General features: G+C 38.0%; 1 protein-coding gene across 2 annotated transcripts in view; it reads left to right on the top strand.

Annotated features, from left to right (window-relative positions):
• Positions 1 to 7,995, top strand: part of LOC149574927 (uncharacterized) — a 106,367-nt gene extending 98,372 nt beyond the window's left edge. For both annotated transcript variants that reach the window (XM_089814777.1, XM_089814776.1), the window contains 3 exons: positions 3,902 to 4,541; positions 4,819 to 7,204; positions 7,297 to 7,995. In XM_089814777.1, coding sequence (XP_089670903.1) covers positions 3,902 to 4,541; positions 4,819 to 7,204; positions 7,297 to 7,326 — 3,056 coding nt within the window. In that variant the 3' untranslated portion in view covers positions 7,327 to 7,995. The remainder of the gene's footprint in view (positions 1 to 3,901; positions 4,542 to 4,818; positions 7,205 to 7,296) is intronic.
• The last annotated feature ends 11,007 nt before the right edge of the window (positions 7,996 to 19,002 follow it).

Here is a 19,002-nt window from a genome sequence, read left to right as displayed (position 1 = left end):
GCTCACCTTTACCTCCTTTTTCATTTTTGAGAGTGACTGCGACCTCTTTATTTTCCATCTAAAGGGCCTCCTTCCCCAGAATTCCTTCACAAGTCCGTTGATACTTCTTTCATGTTTGATCTTCTAGCGCCTCCACTTTGGGAGTTCACCATCTGCTCCATCCTTTATTGTTCCAGTCCCTTCTCCCTCAACCACAAATAGAGGAACACATGTCCCATGAACCAATGGTTTAATGATGACTACATGTCCTTCCTTCCACCGTTTGCTTCGTTCGCCCTTCACTTGCCACTCCTCGTCCTTCACCTAGTTGTGTTTCTCCCACCGATGCCTTATTCATCACAAGAAGTAGTTTGTTTCGTCATCGTGTCAGTCCCTCTAGGCCTCCCTCTTGCATTCTTCCAAGCTCTTTTGGTGCACGTTGTTCCCTTGCCAACCCCCTCCCTCCACATTTGACCATAACAACATAGTCTCCCACACCTCTACTCTTTACGACGTCCCCAACCAACTTTCCCTTCACCTCACTCCTCCGACGCACTGCTATCTCTTCACCTTCTCCAGCATCTTCGAGGCTATTAGATCCATGGGTTGCAACAGGACTATGAACAAGGAAGGGTTCCAGACATAATTCTTCAAGCTTGGCTACATAATCTTGGGCATTTTCCTCTCTGTGCTCTTTAATATAGTGGTTTGCATGGGTTTTCTTTACTCTAGTCAAGACACATTATCGACCCTATTCATATGGTCGGGTTGGTTTCTGACCTTGACAATTAAAGGACTATCATGATTGGGTACACTTTTGCGAAACTCTGTGCTATAGTGTTGAACAATATTCTATCCAGAGAGCTTGACAAAAGGGGTTGCCAGAGGTCAAGTCAGTTTCCGGATTGATATGCAGACTATGGACCTCATTTTGTCTCTATGGGCTATTATTGAGGAGGCTTGACATTGCTCGGTGAAAGTCTATTGTTGCTTTGTAGACTTTTGCAAATTTTTTGACTCAATTCCCTTGTGAGGCTCTTTTTTAATGGCTTAGAGACATTAGGATCTGTGTGACTCTCTAGGCACCTGTTATGAGATTATATGAGACTGGTGGGCAGATTTAGGACCTCACATGGGTTTTACAACTCGATTGAGAGTACCATCAGGGTGAAGCTGGGCTTTCCTCTCTCTCCTGTCTTATTTGGCATATGCATTGATGAGCTTGAGGCTTTCCTTTGTGATTCCTCACTCCCTAGTGACAGTTGTTATTTGCACCGGGTCCTAATCTCCATTTTTCTTGTTGTGTATGATGTGGTTCTTTTTGGCCTCTTGTTGAAGGGCCTTCAGGGACTCCTTAATGGTCTTGCCTCTCGCGATTCAAGACAGCTAGTCTTTAATTGCTTGAACACCTCCAATCATCACTTCTATTTTCAGGGTCATGAGATTGAGATTTCTTCTACGTGCACTTATCTTAGGGTCAAGTTCTCTGGTGCCCACTTTAGCATGAGACATGCCATGCAGCTTGGAGTCAACAAGGGACTCGACTTTGTGGCTATGCTTGAGACGATGCTTGAGACATCACTTTTAAGACACTACATTCAATGTGTCCCTCTTGGACTCCTTGGTCAAACCGACTGTGCTCTACGAATCTGTTGTGTGGGGGCCCTCTCTTCTGAACACCTATTGGACTTTTGTTGAGAGGGCTCAGATCCTTCTCCTTTGGTGCACCATTAGATGTCACCAATCTACTCCTCCCAACATCATTTTGGCCTAGTTTGCGGCCCATCTCTTCAGACTTTGTGCTATCATTGTACAGGTTTGGTTTCTTCACCATCTGTGGTGTTTCATGGATTCGGTTGATGGGCGGCACAAATACTCTTACTTGGCCTATTACCTACTCGTGGCTATTTTCTGGTGGCGCAATGCGTTGTTGGTATGCATAGGTTTCTGCCTTGTTGAGCTCGATCGTCTCTCTCCCTTCTAGTACTCTTTGGATGCTCTTATTCACCTCACATCATGCATTGAATGGCCATGTCAGACTTGACATCTACAAATACAGATAATAAATTACCACAACCTAGTGTAACCCTTTAGCCGGTTTGTGGCTAAGGATGGCCTTCTATGCTGAGCACTTTTTTAAAGTTAAAGACATTGTCATTATGCACCCTCTTTACCTGTCTTGGTGTTGGAGCCATACCCTCCACGTCTCCTTGGGTTCCTTCCGTGTTGGCCCCCACTAGCTCCACATCTAGACTAATCACCAGATTGAAAGAGTCGACTAGATCTGTTGCCTTTGTGCCTTGACTGAGGTTGACACTGAGATTCACTATCTTTTGGTGCCCCATCTACTACAAGATCAAGGGGAGGTTTCATTGTTTGTTTAGAGAGAGCAAATATCTTTCCTCTTTCTTTAGTTGCATCGATCAACGATGTCTTGCTCTTTACCTCCAGAAGGTCATGTGGCTTCACGATCACACCTTAGAGGTTCTATTCCCGTTGAGGTAGACCTTTGATCAATTTATCACTTCCTCTTTCTCATCGATGTCCCCTACCGAGTGTACAAGGCAACCACTTGATCTTCCTGCTTCCAGTCACACTAGGTTTGTGAGGTCTTGTAGCAAGTTCACTCTGCAGTGACACTCCACTTCTAGCGGTATTCTGAGACGCTTTAGGGCCAACTCTCGCCTTGGACCCTATCCTTCAGTGCTGGACCTTTAGTCTCCCTGTATGGGTCCTTCGTTTTCATTTTTGCTCCTTTTCCAGTCACTGTTTGGTTTTTCCACTGCGGGTTGTTGCTCTTGTCATATGCTTTCAATCCCTTAGATCCTTTGTGATCTCTTGTTGGACTTTAATAAATTTATCTTATATTATCTCCAATTGTTGACAAAAATAGAGGTAAATTTTCAATAGCAAATCAGAGATAATAATCTCTATCACAGCTACAATCTTCAACAGTCAAGACGTCACTGACTATCCTTTTAGTACTTGGGTCCGTCCCTGAGTTTTGGAAACATTGCGTTATTGGCAAAAGGAAACATCCCCTTTTTGGGGACGGATTTGGCACGGATTGGGAACATTGAAATACTGTCCCCGGCACGGTATGGGAACAGGAACAGGGGTTCCAGACCAGGGGACATGTCCCGGTGGAACATATGTCAACAGTGAAGTATCCTACTATCAATATCAAATATTCAAATTTGAGTATTATAACTTAGCCTCAACTCTTCACTAGACTAGTGAAGTAGTAAAGGTATAATGTTGTAATGTACATAATACATATTATTATTATGTTTTTTGGGTGTGATTGTATGGTTTTTCTCTCTTTTTTTTCTTCTGTGAGTCTTTGCCAAATTTTCTGCTGAGATTGTGCAGAGTCCCGAGTCCAACTCAAATTTTTTGTCCAGCGAGCCAAGTGCAAGTCATAGTTGTTGAACTTCCTTTTCCACAACATTAGCACATGTTAGTCCACAACAACGCTAGACTGCAATACTGCAATACCTCCAGACTCACTACATGCCTCCAGAATGTACCTTGCACACAAACTCTTCCAACAAAAACTCTCTATAGGTGAATGTCACCTAAGACCCACACAATTCACTGTTGAATATTTTATTGCATGGATGATTTTTGAATATTTTTGCTGATGACTGTTGGAAATGATTTGTTTTTTGCTGGGTATTTTATTTATGATGGCCTCTGCTGTATCGAACGTGCAAATAATGTGCTCTAACTTGTCTGTATTGATACTTTATTAATATGAGAGAAGTTATTTGTTGCCTACTACTAAAATATCCTTAGATACAAGCAATATGCTATAGAGTTTGTCCAAACGACTATTTGCTAGTTTCTCTAATTATGTCGTTTACATTATTTGGTGTCCACACATTAATTTTTGCATTTGTGTTTTTGGATATTCTTTCAGAATGTGGTTATTTGACATGTGAGCAACAGAATGCTGAAGAAACCCCAGTTCAATTTAGGGGCACAGAGTTTCAACAAACAACAAAGAATTCAGTAAACATTCATGAGCAGGCTCTTAGCTATGAGGGGTATGAGAATGCTTCATCGGTTGAAGAGCAACAAGCAGGGTCTTTTGTGACACCAGGAAGTTTTAATTTGGCAAGAAATTATCAGGAGATGATGCCTGAAGATCTTGCTCATCAACGTGTGGGGTCGATTCGTTGTGACAATAGACTGCCAAATATCATGGGATTTGCTGGAAGGAATGAAGAGAAAATGGAATATGATAAATTTGAGCAGAATGAAGGTAGAGCCTTAGAATGCAATTATCATGGTATCGGCTTGGATGAGCCTAGTAGATCTGTACAGGAACAAAGCCAGCCTTCTTCATGGACTAATGATGCAAGGGAAGGACATGATCAGACAATTTTTGAGGGCAAAGTTCCTGTGGAGGACGTAAATCAAAGAATTGGAAGCCCTATTGATGAGGGGACAAGCGATAGTGAATCAGATGAAGTGCTATATACTGCAAATGGGTTGAAACCAGCTCGCAGAAGCAGCAGCATTCAGTCTCCAGGAAACAACAGATTGAGATCTGGCAGGTTTGATGCAAAATCTGTTTACTCTACTTGTTGTAAAGGTATCCTGGCAGGCATTGGTTGTTTCATTTATTATCAGTCAGTATCTGTAAGAGGCAAAAAGTTGTTTAATGTCATCTTTGGTTATATGCATCTTTGGATCAAACTATTTTTCTTTGTTAAATCTCTATTTCTAGTCTTAGTGGTCTCAGGTTTCGAGTATACATCAGGAATTATAACATCCTTGATGTCATAGTTTCATTATATATCCAGATTGTCACCCATTAGCTGCATGTTTCAGCCGATCTCCCAGGCGACATAGGAGCAGAACCAGGTCTCCCAGGAGAGGATTTGATACCAAAGGTACTAGGCAAGAAAAAGGAATATGTCCCAATTTTGAGAGAGGAATGTGCTATGAAGGATCTTCTTGTAGGTTTTCTCATCACAAGGTTGGTGCTAACAGTATTGTGGACTATTCTGATGAAGAAAGTGAAGAGGGCAAATGTTCAAAAGAGATGGAGCAAGACCAGAAGGGCAACAGAACATCCCCTCATAAGAAGTCTGATGGGTATAATAACCCTGCTGCAAGAGAGGAAATTAAACATGAGGCTTCTAAGAATGACAGTTTAGGAAAAGGTGAGAAATCACCAAAATGGGATTTGGATTTTGCTTCAGAGTCGTATTCTGCTTATTTTGACCGAGAGATCTTTCAGCCTTCTGTTCTGCATAGAGAAGGCTCAGACTTGCAGCGCTTGCGAAGGGATGACTTTAGGCCACTACCTTTGCGGAAGGAGGACTTTGAACCACAAATCCTTTCACGTGAAGATATCCCATCTCTGCGCTTTCGAAGAGAAGGATTACAGCCACAGCCCTTGCAAAGAGAAGGTTTGCGTGCACAACTTTTACATGAGGATGATTCTCTAGCTAATCGCTTGAAAAGAGAAGATGGAGGAACACCAATGCTGCTTCAAAGAGAAGGATTACTGCCACCACCTCTGCGGAGAGAAGATATACATCCACAATTCATACGTGGGGAAGATTCGCGCGCCCGTCTCCTGAATAGAGAAGAGGGACGGCCTTCTTTGCTGTTTCAGGAAGATCTGCAAAGGATGCATAAACAGCCTTTCCTCCAGGAGGACCTACGAGCGAAAGCATTTATTCAAGATGATTTACGTGCACACCCTTTATTTCATGAAAATGTACATGCAAGGTCTTTATTTCCTGAAGCTGTGGAATTATCTCAGGATCGAGCACGTGCCAACTCTTTTTCTCGAGAATATCTACGTGCACCACTATTGCGCAAAGAGTTGCATGCACATCCTTTACGTAATGAAGACATACGTGGTCTGCCTTTACTCAGAGGAGCTTCCTCAGGTCAGCACTTGCTTCGGGATGCATTCCAATTCCCATCTCTACTTTCAGATGACCTCAATCATGTGAAACAGCTCAGGAGAGATATCCTATTAGATCCACTTTATAGAGGCAATTTGCGATCTAAGGATGAAGAATACCGTGCACTGCTTCGGGAAGAGATCCGTGCCCAACAGTTGCTCAGGGAGAAGTCCCAACAAAATACTGAAGGTTTCCTACCCAGGGAAGATTTGCATCCAAGGCTCTTGTCAGGAGAAGATGCACACTTGAAAGCATTAGCCAGAGATTTTTCGTCTCATCAACTGGATGTTTCAATGGGGAAAATCGACCCACTTCTATATAGAAATCCTTCCGCACAGAAAAGTATTGCATTGCCAGTTAATTCATCTTTCTCACCTCATCTAGATCTGATGAGGAGTACAGGTCCTTCACTTCTGGGACATACAAGTTCCTTCACTTCTGAAGAGCGGCACACATTACATTCAGAGGTTCCTTTCAGAATGAATTCAAATACCCTATCTCAGACTGACTTAGTACCTTCAGTGCGACATACTTTGCCACCTCATTCACCAAGAAGCATTTCCGCTCAAAATATATATAGGACTGGAGTTCAAACTCAGCCAACTTATCGCTATTCTAATGATGGAGAACCATCTGTGCTTGTTCCATCAAGCCAACGTGGGTCTACTCCTGGGGGACCATATGATATTTGGTATGATAGTACTGACCCTACTTTGAGATCAAAGCTATTTGATTTTTATAGGGGTGAACAAGTTGATCGTATGGGAGCTGTAAAGGCATCTGATGTGAGAGAACAATTGGGGGATGTTAACCATGGAAATGATAGCAGCAATGCCAAAACTAGTGCACCAATGCAACCTGGGAATGCCAAAGATAGTTTCAAAGTTGATTATGCAGTTGAAGGAGTTACAGATGCTGAAGTAGGTGTAGTTGATAATGAAAGCCCCCAGCTTGACAGGGAGAGGGAGGGGAGTCCAGGACACCAGTTAGATGTGACAACTACAGGAGCTGGAGAGATTGATGTGGACCAGACACATGCAAATGAGAAACCGAGAAGTATCAAGGAAATCAAAGCGATGAAGGTCTTTAGAACAGCACTTGCAGAATTGGCAAAGGAATTGCTTAAACCAACATGGCGAGAGGGCCACATGAGCAAGGAGGCTTTTAAATTAATTGTTAAGAAAGCTGTTGACAAGGTCGCAGGATCGTTGCAAAGTCATCAAATACCAAATACCCAAGAGAGAATTGATCAGTATCTTGAATCATCACGGGTTAAGTTTGCAAAGCTTGTTGAGGTGTGTTTTCATGTTAGATATTTTTATAAATTTTATTATTTTATTGATAACAACTTTAACTCTTCTAAAATTTTAAGTAATTTTATCTGCAGGGATATGTTGAAAAATATGTCAAAGTTTGAATTACTTATGTAAGGAAGTGGAAATCAAATGCTGCTTAATTATAGGCCACAAATTGTTTAGGTACATTTGAAGCCTTTCTGATTTTGGAGGCATATTAATGTCTCCTATAAAGTGAAAATTATAATGATGGCTTTGCACCAATTCTTTCTTTCTTTTAGTTACATACTAATTTTTTCCTTACAAGAAGCATACTTTGTACAGAACTCGGTAAGACATTAGGCAGTAATATCTTGAGATCTGGGAAAACATTTTTGAGGTAAAACTGTAGTTTTGGAATGGTAGCTTTCAGTTTGATATGGCGGTTTCTTGCAAGGTGCGATTGTTATCTCTCAGCTTCACGGAGTTCTTATACTTGCAGCTCGTTTGGAGAGATGTCAATTACCTTGTAAAACATCAAAATGGTGTTGTAAGGATTATATCCTTTGGTTTCTCATTTGGATTATCTGAAATTCTATTGGAGATCCTACGAGAAACCTGCTAAGAAAACAATTTTGCCGACCTGTGCAATCAGCTTCTATGGGATTCTGAGTTTTACTATTTGGTTTCATTGATGTATGGAATCTTGGCAGTTATGGTTGCTGCTATTTCATATTTTTGTATAGGATCTATATGGCTTTGCTAATTTTATTCACAGGAATATTTTATATATTTACATGGTTGCATTGGAATAGCTGTGCTCATAATTTTGCTTTTAACAATGTCAATATATTAAAATAGTTTCCTGGCTCATAATCATTGCTTCAACATTTGCTAAATTCTGTGATTTGCCAGTTTCATAAGACCCATGGTCATGTAGTCCATAGATGTTCTTTATTGAAATCCCTTTTATGCTTTAACCTGCTTCTACCACAGATGAATTCATGTTATTGTTTACCACGTTGGACATTGTAGTATATAATTTTGTGAATTAAGGATATTTTTTCTATTATGAAGGGACAATGCGATTTGGAGGGTACACTGTAAATTGCCATGACTGCAAAGCATTAAATCACTACCAAGTGACATGAACAATGTGTGGCTTTGTAGTTAGAAAAGTAACATGATCAGAACCTAAGTCACAAGGTTCAAATTTGAATTTGAGTTCGTCAATCATTAAATTCGGACGAAATTCGGCAAGGGTAAAAATTTGGAAGAAAATTGATATTAAATTTAACTTATATAAATTTATGTGTTTAAAAAAATAAAATATATCCACAAAATTATAGGGTAACACTGGCGTGAGGGGACGTTGGGAGGAGTTTTCGGGGCAGGAAAAAAAGGGCCTCCATTTGGGGACGGTGGGGGGGCTGGGGGTTGGAGGGGAGGGGTGCTGCATGCTATATATAGAACATGAAATGCTAGCATGAAATGATGTTTCAATATATCATATCATATTGAAATACTTGTATATAGCAAAATTGCAACACGAACCAGAACCATTAAACATCCAACATAATAACATAGTACATACTACATCCCTAATAGTAACATTCATATATCAAGATTCAAATAGAAATCCAAAATATCAGCAAATAAGATTTATATCAGTTCCATCAAATATTAATATCATAATAATAAAGATGATTACAATGAGTAGCATCATGCGTGATTTGAAATTTTGAATCATGATCAATATCAAAATGAGTACAAAATCGTGTCAAAATGACAGAATGTAGTGATTGGAAGCCTCTAATCATCCCCCAAGCCAAAGTACTCATTATTGGAACTACTGGACTCCTCATGGTCAAGTTCCACAAACGGAACATCAACCAACCCTACATCTCTTTCTGATGCAATCTCATCCTCATCTCCACATCAATATGCGAGATCCTCTGGCTCTACATCCATCGTGCTGCTAGGCTCTCTTTGTATACGTGTCTTGTGATCTACGATATGCAAGACATTGTGTACAAGAAGCTTTTCCGCTCTTTAGAAGTAAGTTTGTTCCTTGTAACTGAGTGGACTTAGAACCCAAGCAACCAAGCACCCAAGAACCCAAGTGGTGCGGCGCGGTGCAACAATGCTTGGGTGTGCCAAGTACCCATCTGGGGGACATCCCCACAACTGGTTCAAGAGGGGCTGGGGCCAGGTGCATGTCCCTGTGTTACACTGCAAAATCGTCAAAATAGTTTGACATTGCCAAATAATTAAACTAAATAACTCTATATTATTTTAAAATAAAATAGTAATATTTAAATAACAATATTATATTAAATATCATAAATTTCGGATGATGTTCGGAAAGGGTAAAAATTTGTTGAAATTGGAACTTCATGATGAAATTCTGTGTATCCTGTGACTTAGGTCAGAACTACATTATATACAAGTATCTAATTTACAGCATTGATGAATTTGGATGCAAGGATCCCATATCGACTAGGATTTTTCAAATTAAAGTATGTAGAATGTGGTTTATTCTTCAAATGTATTTTCATCATTCTCACATGGCTGTCATATTCATAATTCGACCCATCTATTTGGTTATTTCGGTGTACTTGTATTCACATTGGATATCTCGGTGACTTTGGTGTATGCTTGCTTGCTTATTTGTGTAGCATTGCTTGGTAGTGCCCTAAAGGTATGTTTTCAATAGTGGTAAATGCTTTTGATTGGAGCTATGAAATAAATGGTCAAGCCCATACAAAGATGTGAGAAAAATTCTATATGCCCACCTAGGAGCATTGTTCAAATTTAGCCCTGTGGCGACTTTTCAAATCAGATCCCTTCTGATTGGGAGTCGAGACTGTGACCTGGAATGTATTCTAATATATCAAGGGTGTAATGGTGTTACCATTTCTATTACTGTGTATGTACTTATATACTTGAATTCTAATGCTCCTCTAATTTGTATAGTGTTGCTAGAGTTGTTAGAAGTACTATTTTAACATATGGAAAGGGTACTAGTTATGATGCAGATACAAATACAGATCGAGTGCCAATTCCAGGTGAAGTGAACAGTTCCACCAAGCAGTCTATAACAGGACATTATGCATCACCCAACTCCAACAAGGGATGCTGCGGGTGGAAAAAGCTTGCCAATTTCTTAGAATATCTGTGGTCACCTTTGGAGAAACCGCACACAACATTAGCATGTCATGACTTGTGACAGTTGTTGCACATCACAAGGGATCTGTCGTAATCAATTTGCTAAAGCCAATCTCCAAGATTTGAAGAAAGAGTAATTGAGGAAGGGAGCCACTTGTCAACCTCAGTGTTGACAAAACATCTAGCTGGAGGAAACACCTTATAGTTCTGGTCACATCATCAATGACAATGAGATCCCCTGTAAATAGACTATGGCAGTTGACATTTCATCCATTTACCCCAATGGTAGGCTAGGGAGTTTGATCCACACCAAGACTTTTTCAATGCCAATGTCATTGAGATCCAAACGAGGTTCCCGCTTAAATGAGCAAGAGGTGATTTACCAAGAAACCACAGACCACCCTTCAGGGTTTGAAGACAATCATCAAGAAGAGAGAAATGATGAAGCAGCCATTGGATAGAATAACAATCTCCAATGTGCTTTTGGTTTTCCAGTGCCTCCTTACCCAAAATTTGACATTGTTCACATTTGGCTCCGCACATAAATACTTCCTAGCAAGGAGGCTGAACTGTCAATAATCTTCTCAGGAATTTCACTACATCCTTGTTGAGAAGCTGAAGAATGAACATTGCTGGGAGGAGGTACAGTTGCGAGAGACAATGGGGCAAGAGCTCAACAGCAGGAGATGCCAAATTGGGTAAGACTACATTTGAATGCTCAGACTCAGAACCCGAGATGACTGAGCTGAACCCATCAATTTCTGTCGCTGTGGCCTCAATAGGAGCAAATAGAGGCAATGTGCTTGCAACAGAAATCGAACTCACCTCACACCACACATTTCCATTCACAGGGATAGGCAAGAGGAGAAAGCTTTGCTTAAGTTGTTGACTAGAGGAGAGTCCAATAGCTTGCCCTTAAAACCCCACTGCAACATCTCAAATGCATGCAAAGTGCAGTTTCTTGGAAGCAGTGGCACAGCCAATGCATCTGCATGTATCCAACCAGAGGTGCAACAGTTTGGTATCCTCTTCAACAGCTAGAGATCTCTCCAAACACCATAATCAGAATCTTTGCTGTTCGCATCCTCATTGCACCCTCCTGAACTGTCCTCGCACATACTTGATGCTCGTTCAGACACTGTCATTCCTGCTCATTGTTATTTGTTTTTATAGTAGTTCCATGACATCTAGAGCTATGTTAGTTCCTAGGTTGGACTTATGATTTAAGCAAGTTGCCTTTCTTTCAATTTCTAGCTTTATATATCTTCTTTGAAGATATGATCTCGTTGCAATGTTGAGCTCTGATTACTATTTCATTGATGTATTTTTGAGGCTGCTTGTGGCCATAGGAGGTGGCCAAGTTGCTGCAGTCCTGAGCACATTTGTAGCAAGACATCTATTTTTAGACAGCCATTTTTTTATTTTTTTGTCATTGTGGGTTGCTTCATCCCTAGGAAGTTTTTAGGAAGAATATCTCTTATAGGGAGTGAAATTGAGCTGGTTTTTGTTATTTTTTTCCGATGTAGTTCATGGGACCTTGTGACAGTAAAACAAACAATTATCATGTTTGTTCATTCAATTCTATACAATTTTGGGAGAGTTTGTGTAAATTTAATTAAAGTCATCGATCAAATTGATTTGTGTGCTCCATTTCTAAATTCATTGTTGTAAGAAGAGAACGAAGTCCCAGCTACACAATTGTGAGCTATGCATAGTTTCTGTAAACATTTTACAATTAAGTGAAGTTATCTTTATTCCCGCTCATTTTTATTTGTTTTTTTAGTAGTTCCATGAAATCTAGAGCTATGTTAGTTCCTAGGTTGGAATTGACGATTTAAGCGAGTTGCCTGCCTTTTAATTTCTAGCTTCATATGTATCTTCTTTGAAGATATGGTCTCGTTGCAATGTTGAGCTCTGATTACTATTTCATTGATGCATCTTTGAGGTTGCTTGTGTCCATGGGAGGTAGCGAAGTTGATGCAGTCTTGAACACATTTGTGGCAAGACATTTATTTTTAGACAGCCAATTTTTTATATTTTTTGTCACAGTGGGTTGCTTCATCCCGAGGATGTTTTTGAGGAAGAATCCCTCTCTAATATAGACTCTAATAGAGGGTTAAAATGAGCTGGTTTTTGTTAGTTTTTTGCAATGTAATTAATGGGACCATGTGACCGTAAAGTGAACAATTATGATAGTTGGTCATTCGATTCTACTTATAATTTTGGGAGAGTTTGTGTTTATTTAATTGAGTTAATTGATTAAATCAATTGTGAGTTATGTACAATTTCTGTAAACATTTTACAATTCAGTGAAGCATCTTTACTCATCTCACTTTTTTAGCAGATACATCTCAAAGTGTCTTAATCAATACAAATGTGATGTGAAGGCTGTGAATTAATAATTATCTCATACATTGATTTCTTGGGTATAATGGTTTTAAGGTTGTTAATCATGCAATGGGCTACTATAAAAATGATTTAACAAAAATAAGATTGTTTCTTAACTGATCCAGCAATGTTATATGGGTGGGGTATTTTCACTGGAATCCAGTGTGATGTAGACCTTTCACACACACCTTTACCAAGAGTAGCATCATCATTCGCAAGGGCAATTCAAAAAAGATTAAACTCAGTGAGAAAGAGCTGTGTGCATCATCGCAATCTTGCTGCCTTTGTGGGTCCCAATGAAGCCTATGTAGAAAGAGGTCTGCTATACATACTCTTTGTTTTTTCTGGCACACTTATTTAAGCTGTCATGTGCCTCATTTTTCCTCTTTGCAAAACTGCAAAATGGGACCGTGAAAAGTGTGGGTAACCAAAATGCAAAACATGCTTAGCCATCACATACTAGATAAAGAGTCTTAAAATGACTCAAGGGTCTACCATTCGAGGATTTTAAGATGAAAAAATGTGCCCGGGAACCCTAGGGGCAGTATAATAGAATCCAAGCAGCTATGTCTCAACAAAAAGGCTCAAAAGATCTTTATCCAGGTTAGGAGCTGAGACTATAATTGACCTTGCAAATATCTTTTACCAAACTTTAAGGCGCATACATGTCTTTGAAGGGGAGACAACTACCCAAAAAGAGTCTAATTATGATTTTTCTAAAAGTAGCTAAAATCAACTCTATTGAAGCTGTTAAACTGTGTGATGTAGCACAGGATAAGATATAGCAGGGTAGGGGTAAGATGTAGCATTAAATTTCAAATCAACACCTTAAAACTAAGATACCAATGCTTGGCAGTTTGGCCAGGGTGTGGGTGTGGGTGGGGATGCGTGGATGCTTTTGGAAGCATCATGGAGGTGGGCAGGAAGCGTGGCTTCTGCCTATGGGTGTTTGCAGGATGCTTGGGAAAGCATCCATCAAGCATCCATGTGAATCTGCAGAGAATCCAGACTTTTTAGGTGCCAAGTCACTTAAGCGACACAATAAAACATGTGTTAAAATGATTGTTTTTATTATATTTTCTCTCTTTTTTGCCCCAAAACCCTAAAACGGCCCTAATAAAGGCCATTCATTGTTCATTCCTCTCATTTTAATTGCAGCTGGGCTCTTGTTTCATTTGGTCTCCATTTTGGCATTTTGCTCATCTCAATTGCTATGGAATGGTTTAGTTTTCATTTTGTATATATCTTGCATTTCTTTGCATACATAAATTATATATGGATGAACCCAAACACATCCAAAATTCCCCCCAAAAAGAATCTGCGCATCAGCACCCCACACTCGTATCAGCATCAGAACCAGCATCAATAACTTAGCCTTAAAACAATTAAGTGTTCAGTTTAATTCATATATGGCTATCCATAGACATCTTCAAATGAAATGAAACAGATAAGTAAATTTTTTATGACAATTATGAAAACCACAAAGTTAACAGAAGAATCATAAATGGTGTTTTTCACGAGTGGAAAGCACTCATGCCTCATGGGGATGAAAAACCACTCACAAAAGAATGCCTTACTGGCAAATGAAAGTGCCTCATTGGCACTAAAACATCACATTTCTGAAATTAAATGTTCAAAGTATCATCTCTATTTTAATATGTATTATTTTCTGTGTATCTCAGTTCCTTGAGAATACAAAGCATCATCTATATTTCAATATGTATCATTTCCTCGGTATCTCAGCTCCTTGAGACTTGGGAACTCTGTAAAACAAATTGTATGCAACTCTATGTAGTGCTTCATAAAATAATATATACAGTCTATATGCTATATTTCACCTAATCAAAAGTATTGTTCTATGCAAATCCAATATTTCATAGAATTAAGATTGTTAAATAAAACCAATTTCAAAATACTGTTCAAAATCAAGCTCAATATCATCAATAGGCACTATGTCCCTACAAAACAACTCCTCCATATCTTTTATAAAAAATATAATTCCAATTAATTTGAAAAATTGAAATTATGACTAGTAAAACAAAGTATTCAATCAAACTTTCACGACTATCTTGGTATTCCCTTGAGACATCAAAGATAACCAACTCCAAGTCAATTTGCAAACAGTTTTGAAAGAAGAAATAATAAACTTACGGTTTGAGATTGTTAACCCAAACCAAATGAAGTCACTTGAGAATGAAATTACCAAACCTTTCAACTAATTCAGACTAATGTTCAGCAACTATGTTGACTGTAAGAGTAGCTTCAACAATTGCTAAAGATTTTACAAGAAATCTTTATGCACTAACAGACCATGCTGATGTCGACAACTGTCAACATCAAGATGCTCATATCACTGTGTCTTAGATATGCTTTAAACAGGTGATTATGTCTTTGGGTGCTTTGATAAGTATGATGCCGATGACTTGAAAATATACCTTTTGAAATGTAAATGATGCCGACAATAACCAAGGCAATTACAATGCCTTTGAAATGTACAAAAATATCAATGGTGTCGATTATCATCAAGGCAATTACAATGCCTTTCTAAATAATGTCAACGATAATCAAGGCTATAAGAAGGCCTTCCGTGTGTTTCAATGCATACAAACCAAATCCTCATCAATGTCACAATGCTCAAAGTCAAAGCAATAGAGTACCACTCGATTATCCGAAATGATCTATGCAAGTTTTTTATACCAAGATGGAAAACATTATCTATGAATCATCATATCCTTTCATCATTAGCACCATGTTCTTGCACCAGTCACTGGACAATTATCAACCCTGTATACAATAATAACTTATCCATCTTGTATGTAATAAGATATTTGTAACTTATAAATGAAAAGTTGATAAGATACTAGTTCCTTATGAAAGATAAGAATGTATAGAGCATTGATATCTTGTGTAACATGATGTGTGATGTATCAAATGACAATAATGCATATCAAGCTTGTACGTAACAAGGATGCACAAAGTATCAAGAATGCAAATATGTAAAGGGGACCATCGATCTTGTATATCTATTATAACTATCAATTGAAATGAGTGTAATATTGTGTATCAATGCCAGTCAATGCTACAATTGTATACCTTGTGTATGCCATGAACGATCAATATATAAATGTATTAAAATAAAGAGGTAATGTGTATCAATAAAGTGTCAAACAATACAAATCCCTTTGTCACCAACCATCAATAAGCTTATATGAGTATGTCATGTATTGAATTGACAATGTGATATTGCATAAAAAAGGAATATCAATAATAAATGTATCAATGTATCGATACCAACATCAATATCAATTCTTTTATGATGAAGGACAACCAAAGCGAACAAAGAACAACAAGAACCCAACAAGAGTATATAAATGTGAATTTGCAAAGGTTGCCCATGGAGAAGAGGATTGGGGTTGGGGCTCATAGAAAAGGGTAAGAATGTTATTTTTCTAATGGAAACAAATGAACACTATGGATGCAGAGTTCGAGACTTTGAAGGCTATAATGAAATCAGCATTTGGAATGAAGATCCTACAATATGGCATGGTTATATATAATGACACGTAGACTAGGCTGATATACAATAGTATCATTTGCAAGACTTACAATGGGCTAAGCATAAGTGACTATGTTATGTCCTTTTAAAGCTCTATATTGAGAGTTGCCCCAGGGAACTAAAATTTGATCATATGTATATTTTTCATTAAGTTTAACATAATTAAAAAGGGCATGTAGGAAGAGTAGGCCCAACATAAACATAATATGATTTTTATGGAAGATAAAGTCCTTATAAATCAAGAAAACCAAAAATCTTCAATGCGACTCTTATAAAGCCTTTGTAGTTGGCTAAAAATTGTTTAGGAGACAAGGAAAACTTGGGAGAATAAATGTACATATGTAGTATGATCATATGCATATTTTTCATTAAGTTTAACATAATTAAAAAGGGCATGTAGGAAGAGTAGGCCCAACATAAACATAATATGATTTTTATGGAAGATAAAGTCATTATAAATCAAGAAAACCAAAAATGTTCAATGCGAATTTATAAAGTCTTTGTAGTTGGCTAAAAATTGTTTAGGAGACAAGGAAAACCGGGGAGAATAAATGTACATATGTAGTATCACGTTGACCCCTTTAATACACGAGGCATTACATGAGTGTAAGAGATCTAAACTCTTGTAGAAGATTTCAAATACCTTTCCTGGTAACCCTTGGTATGATGAAGAGTGCAAGGCTGCAAAAAAAAACTTATAATGATGGATTGAGGCAAATAAAGGAATATAACATACAAGCAATTGATAAAATCATAAAAATATAGTTATGCAATTGCAATAAGGAAGGAATTACTTGCTTTGGGGAAACAAAACCTCAAAGATTTTTGGATGGAGTTACATCATATGAAACAACACAAAGTAATATCACAAGTGTCCAATGGTTAGATTATGTCAAGCTCCTATATGAATGAACAAATGACAAAAGTAACCCACCCATAATTGGCAATTTAGCTGAGCTCTTTTAAGTGGTTGACATCAAACAAGTTATAAAGTATGTCAATTGGTATAGCATAGTATGTTGATGGTTTTTAGACAAAGTTATGAAAGTGGGGAGCTGATCTCCTAGCTCAACATATTAAGAAGATACTTAACATGGTTACTCAAAACATCTTTTTGACTAAATGGATAAATAGTTTTGTTATACCTCTACACAAAAGTGGAGACATCAATAAATCTTCTAATTATTGTACTATTATGGTCAACTTCTGTTAGGATTACTTAGACAAAAAATAACAACTACATGTGAATATAAACAATATTATGAAGGAATAAAACACACATAAACATAACAAAAGACAAAGATTTAATGTGGTTCACCTAATACTAGGCTGCGTCCACCAAACAAAGAGTCCAATATTATTATGTAGTATATTCAACTTGTTACAATCTTCAATCTCTCTAACAAGTCAATACCACAACAATAAACTAAATATTCTCTTTAAATTTTTTTCCCAAACCCCACGCCTTATGAAAAAGTGTACAATACTTGCTTGATCAATTACCACAAATCAACGCCCTCTTATTGATTTTTTTTGTGCCATTTGTTAGAGCATATAATTAGATGTGACTAAAAATAGGGGAAAATGGCTAGAGGGCAGATTGGTCTTAGTCCTAAATACTCAATCATTGACAATTGTATCACTCAGACATTTGATTGGAAAAATTTGGGACAATAAAGGTGGAGATTTTTTTTCCCTGCTTCGTTTAATTGATGATTTTTTTGACTTTGTTCCTAGAAATATACTATGGTAGAAGATGAATGAAATTAGGGTCCCAAAGGAGTTTAGAGCTAACATGCATAAACCCTTTGAGTAGGTTAGAGCTAAAATGAAAACTAACAAGGGTATGCTTGATTGCTTTGGTAGTGACAGTGGGTTTAAACAAGGGTGTCCTCTATGCCCTAGTTTATTTGGTTTGTATGTTAACAATCTCTAATAGAGGTTTTAAAATACCACTGTAATGTATTAAAGCTACTTTTATATTCAAATGAACCTATTCTTCGAACAAAATTTACAGAACTTGAGAGAGCATTTGAAATTCTTGAGCTTTCTTCTAGGAGGTCGAGATGCAAGTGAACACCAAGAAGACTAAAGTAATGGTCTTCTCTTTAAAAAGTAGTAGGTTAATTTTATCTTTGAATGTTGCCCCTTGCAAGCCATGATGGAATAAATGTACATAGGAATTGATTTTCCACAACAAGCTTAGTTGGGAGATGTATAGATCAAAGAAGATCCAAGAAGGGTGGAGATCTTTATAACTTCTTCAGAACACGTCTAGGAAAGAAAAGTTGTGGGCTTGGAAGACTACGAAAACCCTATTTGGTTTGTTGGTAGTGTCAACCATCCTTCATGGGTGCAAGGTTAGAGAAAAGGTGGTCAAACTATAAATAGTGACAAATAGAAAGTATAAAACATCAACTAGTAACTACCTTAAAGTTGAGGTTGGCATGTTCCCATTTGTGGCTTTAACGATCATTCAATTGTTATGCTACTTAAAGAAGGTTAAAAATAAGGAGAAACACTACTCGTGTGACTGATATATGAGTAGGACTCAAGTTGTAAGAAACAATATAGATGATGAACAAGTTCGAATCAAATTTGCACGATTTTCTTAACTCTAAGGAGGAAAAAAAAAGTCAGTGTTGGAAAAATTCAAGAATACTAGGTGGACAAAATAGTTGGGCAAGATAAAAATACACTATGTCAA

Source organism: Cupressus sempervirens, chromosome 2, assembly GCF_028749045.1.
Source record: "Cupressus sempervirens isolate cs-2001-9-10 chromosome 2, ASM2874904v1, whole genome shotgun sequence".
Lineage (NCBI taxonomy): Eukaryota > Viridiplantae > Streptophyta > Pinopsida > Cupressales > Cupressaceae > Cupressus > Cupressus sempervirens.
The sequence above is the reverse complement of the archived record's forward strand: the minus strand, read 5'-3'. Positions and strand labels throughout refer to the sequence as shown.